This window comes from Rhinichthys klamathensis, unplaced genomic scaffold, assembly GCF_029890125.1.
Source record: "Rhinichthys klamathensis goyatoka isolate OS25496 unplaced genomic scaffold, OSU_Roscu_1.1 h1tg000087l_1, whole genome shotgun sequence".
NCBI lineage: Eukaryota > Metazoa > Chordata > Actinopteri > Cypriniformes > Leuciscidae > Rhinichthys > Rhinichthys klamathensis.
The window spans coordinates 65496-78148 of record NW_026606627.1 but is presented as its reverse complement, the minus strand read 5'-3'; the positions used below and the strand labels follow the sequence as shown (position 1 = coordinate 78148).

Below are 12653 nucleotides of genomic sequence, written 5' to 3'. Positions count from 1 at the left end.
CATGAGCAAGACACCTAACCCCAGCTGCTCCCGGCGAGCTGGATGGCCTTGCATGGCTGCTGTCACCTGTCGGTGTATGAATGAGTGTGTGAATGGGTGAATGTGAGGCAAATTGTAAAGCGCTTTGGTGGCCATTGGGTCTGTGAAAGCGCTATATAAATGCAGTCCATTTACCAATCTTCCCGACATTCAAAGCGGCGTTACGTCGCGAAAGTGCGGACTCAGAGGAAGACCGCGAGTGCTTAGGGTTCCATTTGGGACAGGGCCTCATGCACCAGAGAAACGAGGGCGCCGCCATCTTTAGAATATTGTCTTTGAACTTCCGTTTTTGCGGTCGCTCTGTATGGCATCGCTGTCCAGGAGTAATTAGCTGGTGAAGTTGATTTACTTATTGTAGAGTTAACGAAAGTTCATCATGAGCATTGTAATGTTTATGATAAGCATTGTAAAGCATATGTCTTAACAAATGGACCTTGGGAATTTTTTTAACGAGCCGTTCATTCATAACTACGCAAGATCGCTGTGAAAATACAGACCGGAAGTCAAAAGACAATGAGCTCAGCGCGGAAAAGGGGCGGGGCTACATAAGGTCTATAGCGCTGATGTCTTCAGTGACCCGGATGAGCCTGTGTTTCTGTTCTCAGAGGTTGTTATCTGGGAATAATATACCACTGGATGGAGCGATTGACCAATCAGAATCAAGTTACACAGAGATGTGTGTAATAAACAGTCATAAGTTCACTGCGGGAAGATCCAATGGCGGCGTTTCTGACGTACACAAGATTAGAGCAGTTTGCAAGTATCCGAAGAATGAATGAACGAATTCACGGGGGTGACTGACCACCCTGCGGATGAACACACAAACCAGCATGAATTACATGATGGTCCAGGCTGCTTTATACTGGTTTAGCAAGTGGACGAGCTTAAACCAGCATCACTCGCTGAACCCGCATGCAAAACAAACCCTATATATGCTGATGAAATAATCAAAGATATTTAAAAATGAACAAAGACACTTGCTCTGCTTTAACACACTCTTTACAAGGACCATATCAAATTCCTCAAGATAAAGAAGTGTCGATAGCGATCGAGACCTAGGCCAAGATGTGTGTATCGGGGGTCAGATTGTCACACCTGTAGAATGGTTGGGGAAGTTGTAGCCTAATTATCTGATGGGTCAGTTTGAATGTCTCACATTTGGGTTGCAGTCATTTTATTAAATTTCTTTAAGTAGCGAGGTTATTGTTTTCTTTTTTTTTGCTAGACTATACAAACCGTATGCGTTTTGCCAGATTCAGTGCATCTTGACTGGTCTTGAACTTGTATTTTTTCTGCATAAATATTCATATACTGTGGCGTTTGCATAGCACTTTAAAGTAATTCAAGGAATTTCCATCATGATTTGTTGCTTTAATCATCTGTTGTACCTGGAATCTGCAGAATTTCATTTAAACCCAGTTGTTAAACAGATCTCTGAAATATTTGAATGTGATTTGTCTGTCGTCGGTCAAATATAATGATTGTTAGCCTGTATAATTGACCATTGAATTCCCACATTGCTGTGCTTGTTCATGTCTCGTGTGCTCTACACATATTCACATCAGAAACAAGAAGCCAAGCAAGTGGTGAACAATAAGAGGAATAAATTGTCATTAATTGAGGTGTCGTACAGCACAGTTGTGGGTGGCTGATCATCTGCAGAAGCGGATAACCTTTGACTGTCGTCGCTTTTTCTGAGTGCTAAATAACTGCTGGGCTGTGTTACTACAGATCTGCACGGGGATTTATTTAACACCACAGTAAATGACTTTGCCCATGGTTAAGTCAGGGTGCACCTCTCTGCTGTTTAAATCAGGTTAGTGTTACGCACTGCTGTATCCACAATGACACCATTCAGTGGAGGTCTACTGAGATATCAACCTCTTTCAACAGCCTTGCCTTGGGCATTTCAGCACTGCATTCATGGAAAATATGGAGCGCAATACATCATGTATTACTAAAGTCTCGTCAGGACAGGAGTCCAAAGCCACTGTTTAAAGACTATTTATTTAACCAGTTTATTGTATTTAAGCCTTTCAGAATATGTGCCCTGAAAACCAAGCACTAAATCACATCTGCCTGCACATTTACATCATTATGAGCACTAAACATTATCAGTATCGCTTGGTAAAAACAATAATATAAATATGGTAATCATTTAGTATCCCCTTACAGAAAAACCACATGAGTTTCACATGTGCAAAAACACATGTGATCCCATGTGACAACGTGGACATGTGATTTTGCACATGTGAAATTTAACATGTGAAATATGTGGAACACATGTGCTTTGCACATGTTAAAGGTAATTTGCACATGGGAAACGTGTGGTTTTGGAACATTTTCATGTGAAACCCATGTATATTCCCATGTGAAACCCATGGGATTGCATGTGAAACCCATGTGATTACATGTGAAACCCATGGGATTGCATGTGAAACCCATGTGATTACATGTGAAACCCATGGGATGTGAAACCCATGTGAAACCCATGTGATTACATGTGAAACCCATGTGATTACATGTGAAACCCATGGGATTGCATGTGAAACCCATGTGATTACATGTGAAACCCATGGGATTGCATGTGAAACCCATGTGATTGCATGTGAAACCCATGTGATTACATGTGAAACCCATGGGATTGCATGTGAAACCCAAAATTCCCATGTGAAATCCATGAGCTTACATGTGAAACGTAAAATTCCCATGTGAAACATTTAATCACATGTGAAACCCATGAGATATCATGTGAAATGTAAAATATCTCATGTGAAACCCATAGAATGACATTTGAAACCCATCAACAATCCATGTTAAAGCTACACACCATGTAAACCTGTAACTTCATGTGAAATCCATGTAAAAATCATTAAGCAATATACCACAGAAAACGGTAGGCCTACCATGTTCTTGTGTAGGCTCTATAGCCTAATGTTTCCCAACATTAAAACAAATAATTAAAAAAAAAATTTTTTTCACTTTTTATTTCATTTCAAAATATGCAATACAAATTGAATGTTTAAAACAAACAAAGCAAAACCAAATTAAAATTATACATAAAAAGCCGCAAAAAACGCAGGTATACGCGCATGTGTGTGTGTGTGGTGTGCGTTTGTGAAAGTGTGTTGTCTCAGTCCTTTGTGTCTCCTGCAGCAGGCATCCTGTTTTGGGATAGAAAAAGATCAAAGATTAGGGCAGTGCAAACCATAGACTGTAAAAAAAAATATGGACGTAGTGTCCGTGACGTCACCCCGTAGGTTTCTGAAAAGCATTTTTATGGGGCTTAATAATTAATTATTATTCATTTGTAATGTTATTATGTCATTAAACGTTTTACGTAAATATGCTATGGAAATACATCTTGCTTAAACAACTGTATAAGACGAGTGGTGCGTCTCATTTATAAAAAAAACTATTGACAGTTTGTGATTAGATCACAATGTAGACTGAGGAATAAACTGAGTCATCAGTCCTCGCGCATGTCGGTTTCGCAAATGTGAACAGACCACATGGGGATCACACTTGGATGTTGGATCGTCTGAATATTACCTTTCTGCTCGTCTCCTCAGATCTTTTAACTTTTGTGCCATGCAGACCTTGATCTCAGTGCCTCCGATGCCTGGGTGCCTCTTTTTGACATGGTCTGTAAGAAATGAGATTGATTACATTAAAATTTGAAAACAAGTTTGACATGAAGTGACATAACTGTCAGATTCAAACTGTGCTTTCCGCGCTATGGCTGGCGCTGACGGACGCGCTCAGCGCTTGTCATATATAATAACTATTGATAAAAGATATTCAGACATGCTTACCAATTATTAGCTGCACCTTTTGTAGGTCAAGGCTCTTTTTTCACCAACAACCCCTTTTTTTCCGTTCATGCTGCCATCTCTTCGAAAGAGAAGATGGAGTCCATAAGAGTTCTGGTTAACTTTTTGTAGCCCTTACATCTTTGAGCATGATCCAAAGCAACTGGGTTCATTAAGTCAGTCACAGACTTGTTCTGCAAAGCAAAAAATAAAATAAAAAATAGAACATTTTCGTCAGGACAGAAACCGTGATCTTTTCAACGTTATTGCATATTAGGTGAGGTTTTCACTTTGGAGCTGTGAGTGTAAATTTTAGCATACAAGTATTTATTGTTCATGCTCGAGTCTTGATACTCTTTTACCTTCATATTCCAGAGTTTAGGGGTAAAATGCGAGAAATCTCCTTTAGTGGACTTGGATATGCTGGGCACTACTCACTGATCTATATAAATGACTTGATTGCTCATGACGTCATGTAAATTGAAGTCACCATATTCTATTGAATTAATAGGAAATCATCTGACTTTAATGAGTAAACATGACCTAACGAGTCAGTGTTTTTTATATTTGAATTCTATACATTCTTACCATGTAAACATCCAAAACATTTCTGATTATTATCAATGTTGAAAACAGTTGTGCTGATTAATGTGTTTGTGTAAACCATTGTAACAGTTTAAACCATTTTTTCCCCTCCAGGATTCATTGTTAAATAGACCACAAACATATGAAGGGTAGTTTACACTAATGTTCAAACATTTGGGGTCAATGATAGATTTAAAAATGAACAGAAAAAAAAGAAGAAATTCATATTTTTACTCAGCAAGGATGCATTAAATTGATCAAAAGAGAGAGTAAGGATTTCTGTTTCAAATAAATGCTGTTATTTTAACCTTTCTATTCATCAAATAATCCTGAAAAACACAAAAATATGAAGCAGCACAACTGTTTTCAACACTGATAATAATCATAAATGTTTTTTTGAGCATCAAATCGTCATATTAGAATAATTTATGAAGGATGATGTGAAGCTGTGATGCTGAAAATTCAGCTTTGATCATAGGAAGTAATTGCATTTTACAATATATTCACATAGAAAACAGTTTTTATTTATTTATATTATTTCACAATATTATTGTTTTTAATGTTTTTTGGTGAACATAAGAGAAAGAGACATAAACATTTGTACCAAGACAATTAGTGTATGTTTGACATTAGTGTATGTTTGGCGTTTTACTTACTAATCATATGGTTCATCAATAGTGCTTTAGAGATGAAGATCAGCTCCACTCCGCTCCGTTGAAGGGCATCAGCACTGAAGGATCTAAGAACACAACAAGCCATTTGTCACTGAGCCAACAATGCAATGCCAGGTTTATTGAAAGGAAAGAAGCTACAGCAGAGGTGAAATGCAGAAAAGAGAAAGAATTTAAAGAATATACAGAATATAATTTCTTAACTAGGATAACAGAATTTGTTTTTGGGTTTACTTATTCATTTAATTTTGCTCATACGGTGTAACTTCGTTTGGATGTCAAAACCTTCTTAAAATAAACAATTTAAAAAAACAAATTGAGAAATAAAATGAGGTTATTTAATGAGCTTCCTCGGCTCACCTGTGTCCTAACGTTACTTCTCCGGCAGCAGCTTTCTCCAGAAATGTTGAAGTCGTGGAGCTTTCTCTCTGTTATGGGTTATTTTGTTACTACTGAAATCACAGAACATTTTTTAATCAAAATGTGTTTAACGTTACCATTGAGCTAACGTTAGTTTCAGCCAATTTTCTTGCTCCTGAAAGTAACATCACCGATACGTTATGTTTACGTTTGTGTTAAATAAATTAGCTCACTTCCAAGTAAAACCTTTACAAAACCTCTCATCTACACATAAGAGGTGATTAAAAGCCCAAACTTTAATAAATAAAAGTTCAACCGAGTTAACATTACGTTAGCCTAGCTAGCTGCTACCTCTTCAGAAAACGGTTGAGATCCTAACGGACTTTTTCCGAAGACACTACACCATGTAAATTTTTAACAGAATCGTGTCAATTACAAGTAAGAGAAATGTCAAAAACAGTTGTGAGTATTATTCGTGTGATTTTAGAGACTAATCTCACCTGGAAAAAGCCGTGAAAAGTTTAAACAACATCGAGAGAGGGAGTTTTGTTGCTTACCAGTAGCAGTGGTCCCGCGCCGTTTCCATGGCAACTCTGCGCGCCGGCCGCTCCAGTGTTTGAAATACTCGAAAGTTCACGCGCACGGCATTGATTAAACCACGTCAAAATCATGCAGCACTTAAAATGAAAAGTTTAATATCCACTTTATTTTATTTGAAAACGTGCTTGCAGTAGCCTATTGATTATATCAAATATAATATACTGTTGATTATGTAAAATATATTTACAATATAGCTTTAGAAATGGTAAACAGTGTTGAAATAAAAGTATTGCAAAAACTCATTAAAAACTATACGTGTATATAAGTGTTAGTATATACACATGCATTATAAGCTTTATGTTCTATGCATTTTGTGTGAAAAAGGCTATTGAAGCTAAAAATGTACAGTATTTGTGACGTGGTAACATAATTCACATGTTAAAACCTATTACAACGTGCAAATATATTTCACATGAGCTCCACATTATTACCTATAACATGTTTTCCACATGTGCCACGTGTTCCATTAAGTTCACATGTGGTGACATGTTGTTCACATGTGGTCGAACATTACTGCATGTGGTGACATGTTGTTCACATGTGGTCGAACATTACTGCATGTGGTGACATGTTGTTCACATGTGGTGAAACATTGTTCACATGTGATGACATGTTGTTCATATGTGGTCACATGTGGGCATATGTGGTCACATGTGGTCACATGTGGGCACATGTGGAAAACATGTGATAACATGTGAAATTCATGTGTTTTTTCTGTAAGGGTCATAGCCTATATGACCAACTGATTGCACCATTGTATACTGCCACAACTCTGTTTAGCAAGGGAAAACATGATATGCCGAATTAAATTATAGTAATAAATCTCATAAATTTAAGTAATGGCAAACATTTGATTAGCTTATAATTATGTAAGCCCAAATCTAAGTCTATCCCCACGAAAACACTACCTTTCAAAATATTTATTCATAGAGGATGTATTAAATGCATATAAAGGCAGCAATTTTGAATTTATATGCCTCAAAGTATCCTGAAAAAATGTATCATGGTTTCCACAAAAATACATATTTTCAACATTTTGTAAAATTCTGGTCAACAAAACATGTACAAAATAGGCTACTGAAGACTAAGTATGTTCATATTTATATAGTATTTTATCAAATACAAATCTTGTCTATTATTCATCACAGTCAGACAGATTAGATATAAATATTATCTTCTTGTGACTCATTGTGAATAAGCAATAACTTACAAAAGCATCAGTTTATCAAGTATTGATTATTGCTGCCTTGCTGCTTCCGGATTTGTCTGTACATTGGATGTTGTAGTCCACTGACTAATGTTGGACTGTAGAAAGCAAGCGCGTAGTAACCTTACAAAACTACAACTCCCATAATGCACTGCTCCCTAAACGTGCCTGATCTACGCCGGTTTGACGGGTCCAGCCGAGAGAGTCCACTTCACCTGAACTTCTTCACTGCTGTGAAGATTTGAAACTATTAGTGGTCAGTCACATTCATTTTCATATCACCTAACAATGATTTTGTCGTGCCGAGGCTTTTAAACACACTGATGTGAACACGATTAAGAGACGTTAGCTGTGTTAGATGATTTATCATGTGCTGTCAGCTCTGTTCAAGTCAGGATTGACCGAAATAACACGTTGTTTAGACCCTGAAAGGGTGGTGAAGTCGTGTTTAATGAGTTACTAACATAATGAAGTTATTGTAATCACTGTGTTTTCACCATTAGATAAACAAGGACATCCTATAAGGATGTAGTTGTTAAAATATCATATTAGCATCATAACACGTTCAGTATTAGCCTAAGTCAGTTTGTACGTTAGTGTCTGACAGTCTTGTTATAAGTTACTCGCACAGAGAGGATTGAGACACTTCAACAACATGTAAATATCATTGCATTAGATAAACCGAAGTGTCATTTATTGTAAAGAATGATAGCACAGGCACACTTTTGAAGAAGGACATTTCACAATTTAGGTTAAGTTTTAAACATGTAAAAAAAGAAGGAAAGTTTTGACTGATAAAACAATAAGTTAGATATACAAACGACAACACGTAGTGTGACATTTTGTGTGTCTCAAACTCTAGTGGAATAAATAATCTTGTTGGTTATTATTATTAAAAACCAGAATAAGTTGGATTTTGGCCATCTATTTCATTCATTTCAAAGCACCTTTTTTTATTTTTAGGTTTTTCCTCTCAGTCATCTGTTGTTATTTTGTGTCAGGTGTTATGCATCCTTATTGAAATGAATGCATATCTATCCCAGAGTCCTGCTCCTGGAGGGCCACTTGCTGCGTCCCAATTAGCCTAATACTACGCTGTAAAAGTACTGTTTTTGTGAAGAAAAAGTACATAGGCTACTTGAGTATACTGTGTATCCTCGCTCATGAGTCACGACTCCTCGCGAAGCTTCCTCACTCCTCGCGGTGCAATTAGAGAATTGAGATGCCATTCAAGATGGCTGAGTTTGTTTGTGTCACGGCCTGGAGAAGACAGGAGCGAGGAGACATCAATTTGAGTATTGAGAATCACCCACTGTGTACACGGATCTGCACTTCAGATTCTAACCGGGTAAAAATAGACCACCCAGGAAACTTTGGAATACTTATTTCAATAAACTATAATTTGGGACACACTATTTCTAGTTTTCGAGTATTTAGGACTGATAGTATGCGAACGGAGACACAGCAAACGTCCTGCAGACTTCAGTTAAACACACCTGACCCAGCTACTCAAGGTCTTACTCGAGGTGCGTTTACACCATGGTCTCGTCTCTCTAGAATTTTTTTTTAGTACATTTCTTAATTGCTTATATAGCATACATCTCCGTGTGGATCACACCGGCTGTTGACAGACTCCTTGTGCATACAAAAAAATATTCCTGTATTATTACAATTAATGGCAAAATGAATGTTTGGAAATTAAATTATATTTTCTACTGCCACACGACAGCAAAATATATCAATAACTGGCTTAAAACCATTTTTTGGGTGAAAATACTAAAGTGCCTAAGACTTTTGAACAGTACTGTATACATAAATATATATATATATAAAAACAACTTTTTTGTGTAACGTTTTAGACCCATAAAGCAAAAATAGATAAAAAATTAATAATTCTGACATTAGTGCAATTCTAATGCTAAAAATAGTTTTGAATTGTATTTGTTTCCGTGTCAATCAAACCTGTTTTAAGGATAGTGGGATAAGTGTACATGCTCGTAGAGCTCGTAATTACAGCTTGTAAGATGGGAATTTTCTGAGAGCTTCGACTTGTTCCACGTGACCCCGGCAGATTCATTTAGGCATTGATCGAAATGCATAATTCCCAGTCCGAGGACATGATACACTGTGTAAACCCTAACGCTCAAAATAATTAATTGGTTTGAGTAGGACTAATTAGTTCAGTCAAATTAACTTTTATGAGTATCTAGCACTCTCTTTTTCTTTCAAGTTCACAGAACTGATTTATTTTAAGTAAACTGGACTGTTTCATTGTTTTGAGTTTTATGAAATTATTTATTTTAATTTAGATGAACTTAAGTTTAACTGAAACGGCTGGGATGTCTATTTCCCAGCATCCTTTGCCGATGGCACTCGAAAGGGAGAGTAAATGCTAAAATTAAGTGTAATATAATGTTGTTGTTTTTTGTGCAAGATTAATGTTAAGTGGGAGATTTAGTAGTGATTCATGTTTTGTTATGCTAATTTAGAAGAATTTCTGTTAATGTTGGTTTTAGGATAGTTACCATCATGGTGACGTGTGCATGCAGTGGATTTGAGAGCAAAACCTTTATATTGCTGCACTCATACAGGAAGTGATACTGTGTAACGTACTATTGTTAACAAGTTAACTAATTAGTATGTTAGCAAACTAGCTTGTTAAAGCTAACTAGGTTTAGATACTAATAAAAGTGTTCACTTTGATCATGTGTCCGGCATGAGCAGGTCCTGCGGCGTGACCATGGCTCCCCCTCGGCTCACTGGAGCCCTGCGCTCCTTCTCCACCGTCAGCAAGCAGGACGATTCAACTCAAGACCTTTATGATCTGAAGGTAAGACAACATGAATCCAACTCAAACCTTGCTTCATTTCTAGTTATTTTGCCATATTTAAGTTGAATAGATGGCAACTATCTGTGTGTGTGTGTGTGTGCATCAAAATAGAAATCAACTGATGTGATCATATGCATGTGTAAATAGCTGGGTTTCAGTCACGTGATTATGATGGAGGGCAGGGAGTGAAGAGCGCAATGGACGAGATGGAGGAAAGTCCGTACTGTACTACTTTACACGCTATTACAAGAGAAACATATAAACAAAAAATCAAACATATGTTGGACGTGATCCTTACGTTATGAAGAGGAGCGATTTTTCAACTGAATTGAAAGATTTTCCTGCCATCGAGGCGCTAGATATCAGCAACTACCTCGTCTTACACACATACTTTGACTTTACAAAGTTCGTAAACGTCACACGCTACACAAACACAGCCACTTAAGTTGTATTAACTCACCTTTGACGAAGTGATCACCGCACACACGGGCATTTTCCCATTCGGCTCCTCCCGACCGCAGATGTAGGTTTGCAAGCCGTTTTTCCGGACAATTTCTTGCATTTTCCCCCCTTATGAACAACAACTTTTGGTACACGATAAAAACTCCTCGTGGTTTGATCGATTTAAAGGGATAGTTCACTTTGAAATTAATTTTTGATATGTTTTAGCGTACCTCAAGGGCATCCAAGATGTAGGTGTCTTTGTGTCCGCAGTAGTTTCAATTTTGATATTTTGAGGTCAAACCGTTCTTGTCTGTCAGTCATATAATGCAGGTCTATGGTCACCACCTCAAAGAGCATGCACAGAGAAGTCCAAATTAAACATGATTTAATGACTCGTAAATGTAAGTACACATTGATGTGTGGGGATGGTAAGATTGTTTTTTACTTTGATGAGAGAAGTCTCTTAATGCTCACCATGGCTGCCTTTATTTGATCATTATACAGTAAAAACTAGGGCTGCACGATATATCGAAATATCGCAAATATATATATGGCTTGCAATAACTGGGGTCATGAACCCCAGTTCATGACCCCAGTTATTGCAAGAGGGGTGGTGATGGTGCAGTGGATTAGACACATGCCTTTGGTGTGAGAGACCCGGGTTCGAATCCACTGTGAGACACCAATGTGTCCCTGAGCAAGACACTTAACCCCTAGTTGCTCCAGAGGCGTGCGACCTCTGACATATATAGCAATTGTAAGTCGCTTTGGATAAAAGCGTCAGCTAAATGAATAAATGTAAATGTAAATGAACAAAAGACAAAGAGAAAATCACTCGCTGCTCTTGGCTGAATAACTTTTGTAGCTTTAATAAGAATCAGTATATTTAATTCATAGAGTGAAAACTAAGCCGTGTTTTATTTTTACTAGGGCTGTCAGTTAAACGCGTTATTAACGGCGTTAACGCAAACCCATTTTACCGTCGTCAAGTTTTTTAGTGCGCGATTAACGGTCTTTTTGGCCTAGCAAACTTTGTAGTTTTTTTCACATGCTTTTGCAACAGGACGCGGCGCTGCGCTATGATGAAACCCGTTCATTTCAATGGCTTGCGCCGCGCGAGGACGTTTTGTTGCTTCGTCGACCAAAGCGCAAGCGGATCTAGCTAGACCGGTGTTGTGCCTAATTTCGACCCCCTGCCAAATTATTACCCCCCTCGTTGAAGTCAGTACCTGATTGCCTAATCCCAACCCCGCCCCTAAACCTACAAATGCTAGGGGGTAATAATTTGGTGGGGGTCGAAATTCGGCACAACACCTGAAACAAAGCAACAGGCACGACGCACACACTTGTTTGGGTTTGCGAGGCGGCCAAATAGTAGGTTAACGTTACGTTTTGAGTGGATGACGAGCGCGAGACGCCGAAATGGACGCCAATAAGATTCTGAATGGAAAGTTTACTTTTAAAAAGTTGCCAAATGGTTCCATTGACGAGACCAAAGTGATCTGTGTGTGTTGTCGTTGTGAACTGAGCTATCATCATCGCAGCACGTCCAGTCTGAAACACCACTGATGATGGCCAAGCACACACACACACACACACACACACACACACACACACACACACACAGCTGATGCGAATTCTCCGCCCCCTCGTCAATATCAGGACCTCGTCAGTATTTCTTTCACCCTTTTATTGATGGTCAGTGTTACATTGTGTGAGAGATTACCGTATTTTCTGCACTATAAGGCGCACTTAAAACTAGTTGATTGTCGAGTGCGCGCGCGATCAAACCTCCTCCGTGTGTTCAACATCTGATTCGGATGAACTATCCATTTGAGCTGATATTCTCAGAACACCACAGCACCGTTATCGGCTGACAGCTGACAGTCTGAGTCTCCACTGTTGCTTAGTTACCAATGATCGCGCGTGCGAACTCGACAATCAACTACTGTGGACTTCGACCGAAAACAGGGAGAAAACACGGGTATGTGAGCTGGCTGAATAAACATAATTTTTATTAATATCTTTCACATTTACTGCAGTCAGATTCACCGTGTTCACTCACATGGCTGTGCACTTGTAATGACACATTAAGGTTGTTAAGA

The 12653-nt window shown here is 38.2% G+C and overlaps 1 protein-coding gene across 1 annotated transcript in view; it reads left to right on the top strand.

Annotated features, from left to right (window-relative positions):
• Positions 1–7423: 7423 nt before the first annotated feature.
• Positions 7424–12653, top strand: part of LOC130085712 (activating signal cointegrator 1 complex subunit 3-like) — a 65748-nt gene continuing 60518 nt past the window's right edge. Inside the window, exons 1-2 of the mRNA XM_056251626.1 lie at positions 7424–7530; positions 9999–10104. Coding sequence (XP_056107601.1) covers positions 10015–10104 — 90 coding nt within the window. The 5' untranslated portion in view covers positions 7424–7530; positions 9999–10014. The remainder of the gene's footprint in view (positions 7531–9998; positions 10105–12653) is intronic.